Source organism: Zea mays, chromosome 3, assembly GCF_902167145.1.
Source record: "Zea mays cultivar B73 chromosome 3, Zm-B73-REFERENCE-NAM-5.0, whole genome shotgun sequence".
Lineage (NCBI taxonomy): Eukaryota > Viridiplantae > Streptophyta > Magnoliopsida > Poales > Poaceae > Zea > Zea mays.
This window is the reverse complement of record NC_050098.1, coordinates 225,109,009-225,125,455: the sequence shown is the minus strand read 5'-3', so window position 1 is coordinate 225,125,455 and position 16,447 is coordinate 225,109,009. Positions and strand designations below refer to the sequence as shown.

Sequence of the window (16,447 nt, the reverse complement as noted above, 5' to 3'; positions counted from 1 at the left end):
TGGTGGAAGAAACATATGATGTAGAGTTTGATGAGATTAACGGCTCCCAAGGAGCAATTGAAAATCTTGATGATGTAGGTGATGAACCACTCACGGAGGCTATAAAAATATGCCAATTGGAGCCATCAAGCCAAAGGAAGATGAAGATGAGGTGCAAGTCATCGACAGGCTCTCTTCATCAAATGTACCACAAGATGATGAGAAAAATGAGAGGCATGCAAATGAAGACACATTTGTCTCTTAAGAACAAGCAATGGTACAAGCCAAATATGTTGATGCTCCACAACCTCCTCCCCAAGTGATTGACAAAAGAAATTCATCTATATTACAATCACATCCATAAGATCTCATCATTGGGAGTCTTTTAAAATGGGTTATTACTTGTTCACAAAAAATTGCTTCATTTGTTGAACATTGCCTTTATTTCTTGTGTTGAGCCTACTTGTATAGATGAGGCACTATAGGATCTGGATTGGGCAAACACTATGCATGAAGAACTAAACAACTTCACCCAGAATCAAGTTTGGACCCTTTAAGAGCCTCCACAAAATGCAAGAATCATTGGAACAAAGTGGGTGTTTAGTAACAAGCAAGATCATCAAGGAGTAAAGAGATTGTGTATGGGGGCCCACATAAGCTTTATTTGCCGAGTGTATCTGAGTCAGCACTCGACAAATAAAGCTGGTTTGTCGAGTGCCTGCATAGACACTTGGCAAAACCTCCATCCCTTGCCACCGTGACGGCAACTTTACGTTGCCGAGTCCTAGCTAGCACTCGAAAAAGAAACTGTTGTCGATGATTGGTTCAACGAGCACTCCAAGTGTGATACTCGGTAAAGAGTTTGCCGAGTGCATTTGATCCTTTGTCGAGTGCATGTAACACTCAAGAAGAAGCCGTCTCCAGTAGTGTGTACAACTGGTATTCTTTATTAACATTTTTTTTGTCGAGTATGCCCTAACGGGATTTCGTGTCTGTCAAATAACATATCAGTAAAAAGACCTAGAAACACAAACACCAGAATGCAAACGAAGAAGGAAATTCAAAAACAACTCTTAAAACCACACAGTAGGCACAAGTTACAAAAAGGGAATAAAATTCATATTGAGGTGTCGTTTGGTTCACGAAATGTAACGTAAATGTTAATTATAATGATTCACACTCGAATAACAGTGGTAATAAGTTTGAATAAGCCGGTATTCATTTATAGTGTGATATTAATTATGGTTAGACTTAAACAATATAATTTAATATTATCGGTTACCCGTTACATTACCAATATTTAAACGAAACGGCAAGTATTATTTCGTCAAAAGGCAAGTATTATTTCGTCACATATGCTAAAGTTGCATCCAAGAAGACGGCAGTATATATATAATATCTATCGTAACTTTTCAAATATTGGCTCTCACACACCATGCATGGAATAATGCGCGCCCATAACCCGATAGGTCCAATATATAGCAACAAAACCTTGTCACGGGCGAACAGTACCCAGCACTGCGCAGTACATGCATGGCCTGATTGCACGGCACAGTACACAGACAGCCACACACATGCAATGCATGTAGGAGCAGTAGTATCAAAACTATAAAACGAAAACAAATAGTATATATCACAGCCGGTAGGCCACACATGCATGTCTCGTAGACCCAAGAATGCACCTCAGCTCATCTACGGATCCTGCAGTCTACTATACTACACCAAGGACTCCATCTCCAGTTCATTCACAATCTACTCTCTCAAGTCAATGCCACCAAATAATACTGGTTTTTGGGAAAAAAAGAGAAACTTTTATATCACCAAAATTGCACACATGGATGGATGTAGTGACCAGACAAAAGAGACGATGAACGCATGCATGTATTATTATTACTGTCACGTAGCTATGGTGTTCTTCCCATCTGCTTAATTGAACCGAGCTTATTAGTTTACATGTTGGTCGATCTTCTTCCCCAACCTGAAAAAAAATTACACAACTCCCTGCGTACTTGTGTATTATCCAATCCAATCTATCATCCTCATCCTAGCTTGCAGGCTTGCTTGCATTGCGTGGTTAAAAGTTCAGACGGGATGACAGCATGAACAGGAGCAAAAGATGACCGAAGTGAGGGGCGGGAGACGATGAGATTACCCGACTCAAAAGCCACGCGTTGCACTCTGGGCGGCCGGCCGTAGCTAGTTTTGCCTCTGCACCGCGCGCGGCGGCAGCGATAATCAGAATTGAAGCAGCGACGGCGATGTAGTACGGCTGATGAGAGGAAGACGCACAGAAAGTAGCTTTGGTGCCAGAATGGGTAGCGACGACCTAAGCTAGCTATGGCTGCCCCATGCCGTGCCATGGTTCGTTGCTGCTTTGCTGCTGCTGCGGCGCCTGAGGCTGTGTATGTTGTTGCTGTGGCTCGTAGCAGCCCATGCTGGCGCTGGCGGTGATGGCGCCCATGCACGAGGAGTCCAGGCCAGCGAGGCCGAGGATGTCGCGGTGGGAGAAGGCGCGCAGGCCGAGAAAGTCCCTGGTCATGCCGTCGCCTGATCCGCCTCCGCCGCCTTCGTCGCCGCCGCGGCCGTGGGAGCTGGCTGTCCTCGCGAGCCCGGCCGCCATGACCCCGCCGCCGCCATCTTGCTGCTGCGGGTGGTGGTGCTGGGCATTCTGCAGGCCCGGGAGGCCGAGGCCGAAGGCGGCGGTGGCGCTCGTCGCGGGACCCGCCATCTGGGTGTAGCCCGCGCCGCCGATGGTGGCGCCCATCTGCGCCGCCTTCTGCAGCAGCGCCGTGGCCGACAGGTGCGCGGAGGCCGCGGGCAGCTGCGGCGCGGACGTGGCCGCCGAGCCCTGCGCCGCCGCTGCGGCGGCGGCGTTGCAGAGCGGCTGCAGCAGCGGGTGGTCGTAGGCCATCGCCGGCCACGGCGGCATCTCCGTCTTCATGGCGTAGTTGCACTGCTGCGGCGGCGGCTGCTGCATGACATCGTCCTCCTGCTGCTGCTGCTGGTGCTGGTGGTGTTGATGCTCCTGGAGGAGGAGGACGTCCTGCTGCTGCATGACGTGCGCGGGCGGCGGCGAGAAGAGCATCGGGTGGTGGTGGTGGTGCACCGGCGCTGCCATGGCGTTGACGCCGCCGATGGCCTTGGCGCTCTCCTCGGTGAGCGCGTCGCAGAAGGCGCGGTGCGTGATGAAGCTGTCCCGCCTGCACACGTTGCGTTGCATTGCATGCGACGCAAAAAGAAAAGGAAGGACGAAGAGAATCAAATCTTTACGACCCTCTCCTGCTGCAGACTGCAGCATAGGAGCTGTAGCCCGTCCGTGCTGCCGGGATCAGAGGCGAGCTCGATCGGAAGCAAAAAAAAAAAGGAAAAGAGAAAGAGAAAGCTAAAAGCAAAAGTTCCTTCGTCCTTCCATCTCGTTTGATCTTGTTTGCCTGTCATGGCTACAAGCCTAGGCTGCTGCTAGCAACGCAATGCTGCCGTGTGTGACTGGTGTTGGAGAGACAGAGACAGAGAGAGAAAGACTGGGGAGAGAAGGGACATCACAGGAGAGAGGAGGACAGTGCGTGTAGTCATGCAGCTAGCTCTAGCAGGCAGCATGGATAGGGGATCATAGGATAGGGAGTAGCATTGGGGCGAGCGACGGAGATAGAAAGCCGGCCGCCTCGGCTCTGCAAAGAGAATCACATGCCTGTCCCACTCCCAGCCAGCCTCCACTACACCTCGTTCCTTCCTCGCCAATCGCCATGGATGGAGGTCGCAGGTCTCTCTTCCTCAGCCCTATGCCCCGTAGCTAGCTAGCTAGCTTTTCGGTGCTCGGGCTTCTCTCAGAGCTCGAACAAAATGAACGAAAGAATATATGAATCAGACACGCGCATGCGCCCAAGCTAAGCTCTGAGCCCTATTGCCTATTATCGGGTTCCGTTCACCATGCAGCTAGCAGCAGTAACAGCTGCTTCCGAAGCCTCCCCTCGTCGTCCATGGACAAAAAGAAAAGAGCAAAGGGGGATCGGAGGTCTTAGTTACAAAGTGGTCCATCTTTTCTGTCCATGGACACACATGCACGACGCCCTGGACAACTTGCCTTTCTTCTCCAACACCCAATCCGCAACCTTCAAATCCTTCTCTCTTCTGCATCGCTTCGCTGGTTGCAAGCAGCAAAGCAGGCAGAAACCGAGCCGACCCCAGTGCCATTGCCAGTGCAGTACACCACAGCACTGCACTCTGGTCTGGTGTCTACCTCTACTACTGCTAGCATCGTATCCTATCGATCTAGCCTGACGCATCATTTAATTAATCAGTGCCCTATCTACTAGTTGAAATCTCAATCACCACATGCATTCATCACTCATCTCATCAGGGGCTGACGATCATCATGCATGCATGACCTCCAAATGGTGAAAGAAGAGTTCAAGAGAGGATCAGGTTGGCCAGTGTGCGTGCACACTGACACACTGGAGCGGGCAAATGGAAGGAAGATGGATCGGCTAGCCGCTATCTAGCTAGCATAGCAAAGGTGGTCTCTCTAGTTAGTTACTTCAATTTTACCTGGAGAATACGGTGCCGCAGTCGCACTTGTACTCCCTGGTGCCGCAGATCTTGGAGTGCGCCTTCCAGTCGGAGTGGACGGCGTACCTCTTGGAGCACTTGTCGCACTTCCACTTCTTCTCGCCGTGCTTGCGGAAGAAGTGCTTCTTGATGCCCGTGAGGTCGCCCAGCGCGCGGGCCGGGTCGTGGTGCACGCACGACGCCTCCGGGCACACGTACACCTTCTTCCGCTGCGCCTCCTTGCCCGCGCCCCGCTGCTTCAGCTTCCACGGCAGGTTGTGCCCGCGCCGGTGCAGCTGCAGGTTCTGGTCCCGCTGGAACCCTTTCCCGCAGATCTCGCACAAGAAGCGGTTCGTCGCCATCAGCGTCGCCGGAGACAGAGCCACGACCTCCGCCTCGGGGTCTGACGACGACGACGACATGTTCAAGCCGTCCATCAAGTCAAGAGAGCATAAACGAGCGACCGAGAACCAACTCAACTCAACTCATAAATTAATCACTGGATCGAATTACGACGAGGGAGGAGGGAAGAAGCAGGATCGATCGATCGGTCGGTCGTCGTCCACCCACCACCTACCGGGGTTGCCTGGGAGGCTCCGCTTTCGCTTGTTATTATTGCCGGTGGCCGCAGCAGCAGCTGGCGCCGCGTTGGGGCCGCCGGGCGCGGAGGAGGTGAGGTTGTTGGACATGCTGCTCTCCCGATCTGCCGCCGCAGCTTCTGCCTGTAGGAGCTCCTGCTGATGGTGGAACATACTAGGTGAAGTCCAAGCCGCCTCCGAGCTGAGGAGGGCGGCTAGTAGCTAGCTTCGCCTGATGATCTTGCACTTGCTGTATACTATCATATACACACCACTACTGATATGTGTGTGTGACTGTGTGTCTACCTAGCTAGCTAGCTAGGAGAAGGAAGATAGCGGAAGAAAAAGGGGTGTGGTGGCAGGCAATAAATCGAGAGGGATGTGTGCAGCAATCTGCTGAAAGGCATGCATTTAACTCGTCAAGAATGAAGGAGGGGATGGGCAAGCAGAAGCAGAAGCAGGCATCAGACAAGGGGGTATGTATGGGAGAGAAAGATGCTGGGGAGCTTGCTTGATGCATGAACAGCCAAGCAGGGAATAACAGCAACAACACACACAAGCAGGCAGGGAGGGAGGGAGGAACAGCAAGCAACACAGGAATCAAGGAGGCTCAGGAGGGGGACAAAACGAGGGGGGGAAGGAAACTGGAACTGGGCGGTCAATGACTTGGAAAGCAATTCCAGATTCTTTCTATCACACATGGCAGGCACAGACACGCACACACACACTCCCCCCTCTGCCTCTGCCTCTGCCTCTCCCTCCCTCTCTCTCTCTCTCCCTTCCTCTCTATGGTGTGCAGTGCAGTCGAGCAGCGCCAGCAGCTGAAGGCCAACAGCTGTCGTATCTTTCTAGAGCTGGCACAGCAGCCGCCCAGCGAGGCTAGAGGGAGGCCACAGCAGTCATGGCCGCCCGCCGGGGAGGAGAGGACGGACACACGGGGAAAGAGCAGGAGGAGGTGGGTGGGGGGAGGAGGAGGAGGAGGAGGGAAGAGGAACAGTGTCAGAGCGAAGGGGAAGAAGGCCAGTACGTGGCACCAAAGCCGACCCGAGCTTTATCTATCCGCTGCTCGCTTTCAGGGGAGAACCGGAGAAGGGAAAAGAGAGCGAGCCAGGATCCCAAAGACGCCAAAGGCTGAGCATTCTTTACCCCTGTCGAGGAAATATGTTAGAAATCAAAAAAAAAGGAAGCATTTTTCTTTTTCTTTTAGTCTGACATCAATTGTTTGAGGAATCAATTACTCTATGCGCTATGAGTTCTGAGAAAGGCTAGTACGTACAATTCTTTCTTTTGAGAATACTACAGCCCAGTACAAAATGACTACCAACAACAGATGCCCCCAAGTACTCCACTCGCTGGAACTGTACAATGTGAGTACGCCTGCGCTCGCGGGAGTAGCAGTACTCCATTCTAAATTTTCTGAATCAATACACTTAACTTTTTTTATGAAATTAATTAGATAGCTAGAAATGCACTAGAGAAAGTAATAGTAATCTATAATAAGCTGACCTTTTTTTGTCTTTTCCCTTGTCTCCTTACAAATCCAGCAGATATTTAGACTAACACTTTCTCTTCCTCCACCCACTCTCTGAACGATCAACCCCTTTTCTTTATATACATGTACCCTCTGCTACATCACCTACCCGGTTGGTATACATCGATCTCCTCTCTCATTCTAGAGATAAAAAAAACACAGATTTCGTTACTGCGTGTATAAAGTTAGTTTTTAAAAGATATATCTCAGGTCTGCACACACACACATGTACCAACCATAGTCCACAGTGCATGCATGCATGCATGTCAGTCTGCAGTAGTGCAGTGTATGTACATATATATGCAAACCATGTGAGTGATCATCAGTCATCAGCTATATCCTCCTTGGCAAAATTATTTTTTCCTTGATGAGTCACCTTGGGGCCTACACATATCATGTTTTGCCATAATTCGGAAATAGAATCCATATCTTGTCATGGACCATTGCTGGATCTGCAGTTGATCCTACAGTATACATGCTAAGAAAAGATATTATATTAGTGGGAAGGTTAAGGTTATGTTTCTAGGCCCATTAAATAAAAACAGGACTAATAAAATTTAGGTTGCAAAGTCTCTTGTTGAGAAAGTGGTAGGCCTCCATCAAGTTTGGGTGCATAAACATCAAGTTTGATCTCTCTTATGTGTAGCTAAACTACAAGGCCATGGATAGTTGATAGTGGTTGCACACAGCATAGAATCAGTGATCCTCGTCTGGTCATCTTACTAAATGAAGAGGTATAAGATCAAGAAAAATATATATTTGGAGGCAACTCAAAGACAAAGGTCAAATGATTAGGCAAAGTGGCTACATCAAATGATCACCCAATCTCAAATGTGTGCTTCTAGTTGCTTCTTTGAACTTCAACTTTCAACAAAAAAAGAGGTTGTTGCATCCAAGAAGGGAAATGATTAAGCGATATCCAAGGGCTTTAGATATAACAACCTATGTCTAGTGGACTTCAATTCTGAAGATGCCAACTTAAAGACATGCCTATTCATCAAGTCAACACTTTGGTAGTTATGGCATATAAGGCATGCTCATGTGGGACTGAGCACACTCAAGAAGCTATTGAAGAAATAGATAGTTAGAGGTTTGAAGGATGTTGTGTTTGAGAGGGATAGGCTTTGTGGAGCATTTTAAGTTGTCAAGCAAGTTGCTAATACACATCCGAAAGGGAATTAGGCTTACACCTATTTCCTAATTGATTTTGGTGGTTGAATTGTCCAACACAAATAATTGGACTAACTAGTTTGCTCTAGTCTATAAGTTATACATGTGCCAAAGGTTCACATTAAGCCAATAATAAGACCAAGAAATGGGTTCAACAAAGAGAGCAACGAATAACCGAAGGCTGCCCTGGTCTGGCGCACTGGACTGTCCGGTGTGCCACCGGACAGTGTCCGGTGCACCAGGGAACTCGACGCCCAACTCTTCACCTTCGGGAATTTTCAGAGGGCTCCGCTATAATTCACCGGACTGTCCGGTGCACCACCGGACAGTGTCCGGTGCTCCAGAGGAGAGCAACTCTGAACTCGCCAGCTTCGAGAATCCGCTCCGCTATAATTCACCGGACATGTCCGGTGCACACCGGACTGTCCAGTGAACCAGCGGAGCAACAGCTACTTCGCGCCAACGGTCGACTGCAATGCATTAAATGCGCGCCAGCGCGCGCAGAGGAGCAGAGCACGCGCGGGTGGCACACCGGACAGTCTACAGTACTTGTCCGGTGAGCCACCGGACAGCCAGGCGGGCCCACACATCAGAACTCCAACGGTCGGAACCCAACGGCCTGGTGACGTGGCTGGCGCACCGGACAGTGTCCGGTGGCGCACCAGACTATCCGGTGCGCCATGCGACAGCAGCCTCCACCAAACGACTAGTTTGGTGGTTGGGGCTATAAATACCCCAACCACCCCCACATTCAAATCATCCAAGTTTTCCACCTTCCAACCACTTAAAGAGCTAGGCATTCAATACAATACACACCAAAGTGATCAAATCCTCTCCCAATTCCACATAAGGCTTTAGTGATTAGTGAGAGAGAGTTGTTGTGTTCTTTTGAGCTCTTGCACTTGGATTGCTTCTTTTTCTCATTCGTTCTTGCGATCAACTCAATTGTAAACAAGGCAAGAGACACCAATTGTGTGGTGGTCCTTGTGGGAACTTTGTGTTCCAATTGATTGAGAAGAAAAGCTCACTCGGTCCGAGGTACCGTTTGAGAGAGGGAAAGGGTTGAAAGAGACCCGGTCTTTGTGACCACCTCAACGGGGAATAGGTTTGCGAGAACCGAACCTCGGTAAAACAAATCCGCGTGTCACACTCTTTATTCGCTTGCGATTTGTTTTGCGCCCTCTCTCTCGGACTCGATTATATTTCTAACGCTAACCTGACTTGTAGTTGTGATTAACTTTGTAAATTTCAGATTCGCCCTATTCACCCCCCTCTAGGCGACTTTCAATTGGTATCAGAGCCCGGTGCTTCATTAGAGCTTAACCGCTCGAAGTGATGTCGGGAGATCACGCCAAGAAGGAGATGGAGACCGACGACAAGCCCAATACAAGCCACGGGAAAGCTTCATCGGAAGCGTCCCGCAACAAGGGGAAGGGGAAGGAGAAGAAAGCCTCTTCCCACAAGTCGCATCGGAGTGGCGACAAGAAAAAGAAGATGAGGAAGGTGGTCTACTACGAGACCGATACTTCATCACCTTCCACCTCCGGCTCCGACGCGCCTTCCATTACTTCTAAGCGCCATGAGCGCAAGAAGTTTAGTAAGATCCCCTTACGCTATCCTCGCATTCCTAAACATACGCCTTTACTTTCCGTCCCATTAGGCAAACCACCAACTTTTGATGGTGAAGATTATGCAAGGTGGAGTGATTTAATGCGATTTCATCTAACCTCACTCCACAAAAGTATATGGGATGTCGTTGAGTTTGGTGTACAGGTACCATCCATAGGGGATGAAGATTATGATGAGGACGAAGTGGCCCAAATCGAGCACTTCAACTCCCAAGCCACAACTATACTCCTCGCCTCTCTAAGTCGAGAGGAGTATAACAAGGTGCAAGGATTAAAGAGCGCCAAGGAAGTTTGGGACGTGCTCAAGACCGCGCACGAAGGAGATGAGCTAACCAAGATCACTAAGCGGGAAACGATCGAGGGGGAGCTCGGTCGCTTCCGTCTTCGCCAAGGGGAGGAGCCACAAGACATGTACAACCGGCTCAAAACCTTGGTAAATCAAGTGCGCAACCTCGGGAGCAAAAAATGGGATGACCACGAAATGGTTAAGGTTATTCTAAGATCACTTATCTTCCTTAACCCTACTCAAGTTCAATTGATTCGTGGCAATCCTAGATATACACTAATGACTCCCGAGGAAGTGATCAGGAATTTTGTGAGCTTTGAGTTTATGATCAAAGGCTCAAGGAAGATCAACGAGCTTGATGGTCCCTCCACATCCGAAGCACAACCGGTCTCATTTAAGGTGACGGAGGAGAAGAAGGAAGAGTCTACATCGAGTAGAACACACATCGACGCCTCCAAGCTTGACAACAAGGAAATGGCGCTCGTCATCAAGAGCTTCCGCCAAATCCTCAAGCAAAGGAAGGGGAAAGATTACAAGCCCCGCTCCAAGAAAGTTTGCTACAAATGTGGTAAGCCCGGTCATTTTATTGCAAAATGTCCACTATCTAGTGACAGTGACAGGGGCGACGACAAGAAGGGAAGAAGAAAGGAGAAGAAGAGGTACTACAAGAAGAAGGGCAGCGATGCTCATGTTTGTCGCGAGTGGGACTCCGACGAAAGCTCTAGCGACTCCTCCTCCGATGAGGACGCCGCCAACATCACCGTCACCAAGGGACTTCTCTTCCCCAACGTCGGCCACAAGTGCCTCATGGCAAAGGACGGCAAAAAGAAGAAGGTTAAATCCAAATCCTCCACTAAATATGAGTCATCTAGTGATGATAATGCTAGTGATGAGGAGGATAATTTGCGTACCCTTTTTGCCAACCTAAACATGCAACAAAAGGAAAAATTAAATGAATTAATTAGTGATATTCATGAGAAGGATGATCTCTTGGACTCCCAAGAGGACTTCCTTATTAAAGAAAACAAAAGCATGTTAAGGTTAAAAATGCTTATGCTCTAGAAGTAGAAAAATGTGAAAAACTATCTAGTGAGCTAAGCACATGCCATGATGTTATCAACAACCTTAGAAATGAAAATGCTAGTTTGATTGCTAAGGTTGATTCAAATGCTTGTAATGTTTCAATTCCCAATCTTAAAGATGATAATGTTGATTTACTTGCTAAGATTGAAGAATTAAATGTTACTCTTGCTAGCCTTATGATTGAAAATGAGAAATTAATTGCTAAGGTTAAAAAATTAGACGTTTGCAATGCTTCCATTTCTGACCTTAGAAGTAAAAATGATATATTACATGCTAAGGTTGTAGAATTAAAATCTTGCAAACCCTCTACATCTATCGTTGAACATACTACTATTTGCACTAGATGTAGATATGTTAACATTGATGCTATTCATGATCACATGGCTTTAATTAAACAACAAAATGATCATATAGCAAAATTAGATGCTAAAATTGCCGAGCATGACTTAGAAAACGAAAATTTTAAATTTGCTAGAAGCATGCTCTATAGAGGGAGACGCCTTGGCATTAAGGATGGCATTGGTTTCCAACAGGGAGGCAATTTCAAACTTAATGTCCCTCCTAAGAAATTGTCCAACTTTGTTAAGGGCAAGGCTCCCATGCCTCAGGATAACGAGGGTTACATTTTTGTACCCTGCCGATTATCCTGAGAGCAAAATTAGGAGAATTCATTCTAGGAAGTCTCACTCTGGCCCTAACCATGCTTTTATGTATAAGGGTGAGACATCTAGTTTTAGGCAACCAACCCGTGCTAAGTTGCCTAAGAAGAAAACTCCTAGTGCCTCAAATGATCATGACATTTCATTTAAAACTTTTGATGCATCTTATGTTTTAACTAACAAATCCGGCAAGTTAGTTGCCAAGTATGTTGGGGGCAAACACAAGGGATCAAAGACTTGTGTTTGGGTACCCAAAGTTCTTGTGTCTAATGCCAAAGGACCCAAAACCATTTGGGTACCTAAAGTCAAGAACTAAACTTGTTTTGTAGGTTTATGCATCCGGGGGCTCAAGTTGGATCATGATAGCGGGTGCACAAACCACATGATAGGGGAGAAGAAGATGTTCTCCTCCTACGAGAAAAACCAAGATCCCCAACGAGCTATCACATTCGGGGATGGAAATCAAGGTTTGGTCAAAGGATTGGGTAAAATTGCTATATCTCCTGACCACTCAATTTCCAATGTTTTTCTTGTAGATTCCTTAGATTACAATTTGCTTTCCGTCTCTCAATTATGTCAAATGGGCTACAACTGTCTATTTACTGATGTAGGTGTCACTGTCTTTAGAAGAAGTGATGATTCAGTAGCATTTAAGGGAGTGTTAGAGGGTCAGCTATACTTAGTAGATTTTGATAAAGCTGAACTCGACACTTGCTTAATTGCTAAGACTAACATGGGTTGGCTCTGGCACCGCCGACTAGCCCATGTTGGGATGAAGAATCTTCATAAGCTTCTAAAGGGAGAGCACATTTTAGGATTAACAAATGTTCATTTTGAGAAACACAGGATTTGTAGCGCATGTCAAGCAGGAAAGCAAGTTGGTACTCATCATCCACACAAGAACATCATGACGACTGACAGGGCACTGGAACTCCTACACATGGACCTATTCGGCCCGATAGCTTACATAAGCATCGGCGGGAGTAAGTATTGTCTAGTTATTGTGGATGATTATTCTCGCTTCACTTGGGTGTTCTTTTTGCAGGAAAAATCTCATACCCAAGAAACCTTAAAGGGATTCTTAAGACGGGCTCAAAACGAGTTCGGCTTAAGGATCAAGAAAATAAGAAGCAACAACGGGACGGAGTTCAAGAACTCACAAATCGAAGGCTTCCTTGAGGAGGAGGGCATCAAGCATGAGTTCTCTTCTCCCTACACGCCACAACAAAGTGGTGTAGTGGAGAGGAAGAATAGAACTCTATTGAACATGGCAAGAACCATGCTTGATGAGTACAAGACTTCGGATCGATTTTGGGCCGAGGCGGTCAACACCGCCTGCTACGCCATCAACCGGTTATATCTACACCGAATCCTCAAGAAGACATCTTATGAACTCCTAACCGGTTAAAAGCCCAATATTTCATATTTTAGAGTCTTTGTTAGCAAATGCTTTATTCTTGTTAAAAGAGGTAGAAAATCTAAATTTGCTCCTAAGACTGTAGAAGGCTTTTTACTAGGATATGATTCAAACACAAGGGCATATAGAGTCTTTAACAAGTCCTCTGGACAAGTTGAAGTTTCTTGTGACGTTATGTTTGATGAGACTAACGGCTCTCAAGTAGAGCAAGTTGATCTTGATGAGATAGGTGATGAAGAGGCTCCGTGCATCGCGCTAAGGAACATGTCCATTGGGGATGTCTGTCCCAAGGAATCCGAAGAGCCTCCAAATGCACAAGATCAACCATCCTCCTCCACGCAAGCATCTCCACCAACTCAAAATGAGGATGATGCTCAAGTTGATGAAGGAGAAGATCAAAGAGATGAGCCACCTCAAGATGACGGCAATGATCAAGGGGGAGATGCAAATGATCAAGACAAGGAGGATGAAGAACCAAGACCGCCACACCCAAGAGTCCACCAAGCAATCCAACGAGATCACCCCGTCGACACCATCCTCGGCGACATTCATAAGGGGTAACCACTAGATCTCGTGTTGCACATTTTTGTGAGCATTACTCTTTTGTCTCCTCTATTGAGCCACACAGGATAGAGGAAGCACTACAAGATTCGGATTGGGTGGTGGCGATGCAAGAGGAGCTCAACAACTTCACGAGGAATGAGGTATGGGATTTAGTTCCACGTCCTAACCAAAATGTTGTAGGAACCAAGTGGGTCTTCCGCAACAAGCAAGACGAGCATGGTGTGGTGACAAGGAACAAAGCCCGACTTGTGGCCAAGGGATACTCCCAAGTCGAAGGTTTGGATTTCGGTGAAACCTATGCACCCGTAGCTAGGCTTGAGTCAATTCGTATATTATTGGCCTATGCTACTGAGAGCACCTAGAGGGGGGGTGAATAGGTGATCCTGTAGAACTTCAAAAACTTAAGCCACAAAACTTGGTTAATTGTTAGCACAGTAATTTGCCAAGTGGCTAGAGAAGGATCTCAACACAACAAAATAACCAAGAGATATCAATCACAGAGATGGCACAGTGGTTATCCCGTGGTTCGGCCAAGACCAACGCTTGCCTACTCCATGTTGTGGCGTCCCAACGGACGAGGGTTGCAATCAACCCCTCTCAAGCGATCCAAAGACCAACTTGAATACCACGGTGTTGCTTTGCTTTTCTTAATCCCGCTTGCGAGGAATCTCCACATCTTGGAGCCTCTCGCCCTTACAAAAGATGTTCACAAAGAATCACGGAGCAAGGGAGGGATTAGCAACTCACACACGACACAAAGATCACAGCGAATACGCACACACAAAACCCAGACTTGAGCTCAAGAGACTAGCACACTAGAACGGAGCTCAAATCACTAGAATGTCGAACAAGTGCGCACGAATGAAGTGTGAGTGATCAATAATGCTCAAAGGATGCGTAGTTTCTTCCTCCATGCGCCTAGGGGCCCCTTTTATAGCCCCAAGGCAGCTAGGAGCCGTTGAGCGCAAATCTGGAAGGCCATTCTTGCCTTCTGTCATCGGGTGCACCGGACAGTCCGGTGCACACCGGACACTGTCCGGTGCCAGATTTCTTTCCTTAAATGTCGAAGCCGACCGTTGGCAGACTTGGAGCCGTTGGCGCACCGGACATGTCCGGTGCACACCGGACAGTCCGGTGCCATCTTCTAGCCGTTGGCTCGGCCACGTGTCCCGCGCAGATTGCCCGGCCGACCGTTGGCCCGGCCGACCGTTGGCTCACCGGACAGTCCGGTGAATTTTAGCCGTACGTCGTCAGCGAATTCCCGAGAGCGGCCACTTCGCTCGAGCCAGCCTGGCGCACCGGACACTGTCCGGTGCACCACCGGACAGTCCGGTGCTCCCAGACTCAGCAGAGTCTTGGCTGCTCGAGCCAAGACAATTCCAATTCGATTTTTCCTGTTTCCAGCACTTAGACACAATATATTAGTCCATAAACAATATACTAAGTCCGAGAAACATACCTTTATCCTTGATTTGTACTTTGTCCACCATTTTACACTTAAGCATTTGTGTTGGACACTAAATCACCAAAATACTTAGAAATGGCCCAAGGGCACATTTCCCTTTCAATCTCCCCCTTTTTGGTGATTTATGCCAACACAACATAAAGCAAGTAGAACAAATACAAAATCATTTCAAACAAGAACTCAAAATTGTTTTGGTTCAATTTTGGCATATATGGATCATCCTTTGCCACCACTTGGTTCTACGTCAAACACACATGTTAAGGCATAAAGAGAGTCATTTCAAGAGTATTAGATTCAAGATTCCAAAAACTCCCCCTTTTCCCATAATCAGCATTTCTCCCCACAAGAAGCCAACTTTTGACAGGATAGACAATAAAAGAGTTTTGACAAACAAAAAAACTCTATTCTACTATTTTCAAAATATCTCAAGTGGTAGCTGATCCATTTATCGCTTTGGCCTTTATTTTCTCCCCCTTTGGCATCAAACACCAAAACAGGATCAATCTTGGCCCTTTTAACCCCATTGCCTCACCAAAATCTTCAAATAAGAACACAAAGGCAATAAGAGTATAAAGATGAACTTGGAGAAGTTACTCTTTTCATCGGAGTGCAGTGGAAGTCTTGCATGGTCCAAGTCCACCTTTTTCCTTTCAATTCTCCTTGGAGACTAAAACAACCAAACTCAAGTACATGGTTAGTCTCAAAGGGTCAAGTTGTAGCACAGCTCCCCCTAAATATGTGCATCACTTGCAAACAGGACTTGTGAGGTCCAGGGAGTGTTTATACAACTTGAGCAACAAAATGCATAAGGAACATGATCAAAGGCATAAACACATGTATGCTATAAATCAATCCAGGTTCCGCGAATCTAAGACATTTAGCTCACTACGCAACCTGCAAAAGGTCTTCTCATCTAGAGGCTTAGTGAAGATATCGGCTAGCTGGTTCTCGGTGCTAACATGAAACACTTCGATATCTCCCTTTTGCTGGTGGTCTCTCAGAAAGTGATGCCGGATGTCAATGTGCTTTGTGCGGCTGTGCTCAACAGGATTTTCCGCCATGTGGATAGCACTCTCATTATCACATAGGAGTGGGACTTTGCTCAGATTGTAGCCAAAGTCCCGGAGGGTTTGCCTCATCCAAAGTAGTTGCGCGCAACACTGTCCTGCGGCAACATACTCGGCCTCAGCGGTGGATAGGGCAACGGAAGTTTGTTTCTTAGAGTTCCACGACACCAGGACCTTCCTAAGAATTGGCACGTCCCCGATGTACTCTTCCTATCGACCTTACATCCAGCATAGTCGGAATCTGAGTATCCAATTAAGTCAAAGTTAGACCGCTTAGGATACCAGATCCCGAAGCAAGGCGTAGCGACTAAATATCTAAGAATTCGCTTCACCGCCACTAAGTGACACTCCTTAGGATCGGATTAAAATCTAGCACACATGCATACGCTAAGCATAATATCCGGTCTACTAGCACAAAGATAAAGTAAAGACCCTATCATTGACCGGTATGCTTTTTGATCAACAGACTTACCTC

General features: G+C 47.4%; 1 protein-coding gene across 2 annotated transcripts; it reads right to left on the bottom strand.

Moving 5' to 3' along the window:
* Positions 1–1,840: 1,840 nt before the first annotated feature.
* Positions 1,841–6,221, bottom strand: LOC100279632 (Protein indeterminate-domain 9). Of its 2 annotated transcripts, XM_008674489.3 has the most exons (3): positions 5,102–6,221; positions 4,525–4,927; positions 1,841–3,179 (listed from the first exon to the last, which is right to left on the bottom strand). In XM_008674489.3, the coding sequence occupies exons 1-3, from the start codon at positions 5,274–5,276 to the stop codon at positions 2,315–2,317; spliced, it is 1,443 nt and encodes a 480-aa protein (XP_008672711.1). In that variant the 5' UTR covers positions 5,277–6,221; the 3' UTR covers positions 1,841–2,314. The 2 variants fall into 2 exon arrangements, with proteins under 2 accessions (XP_008672711.1, NP_001146100.1); NM_001152628.1 differs by having other exon boundaries at positions 1,842–3,179; positions 4,525–5,507.
* Between the last annotated feature and the right edge of the window lie 10,226 nt (positions 6,222–16,447).

Excerpts from the sequence above, each read along its gene's own strand:
- LOC100279632 (XM_008674489.3), bottom strand. The coding sequence starts at position 5,276 with ATGTTCCACCATCAGCAGGAGCTCCTACAGGCAGAAGCTGCGGCGGCA. Across the intron at positions 4,928-5,101 it reads GAGCCTCCCAGGCAACCCCG|ACCCCGAGGCGGAGGTCGTG; the intron begins GTAGGTGGTGGG and ends CGTCGTCGTCAG. Across the intron at positions 3,180-4,524 it reads TGCGGCACCGTATTCTCCAG|GCGGGACAGCTTCATCACGC; the intron begins GTAAAATTGAAG and ends CAACGTGTGCAG.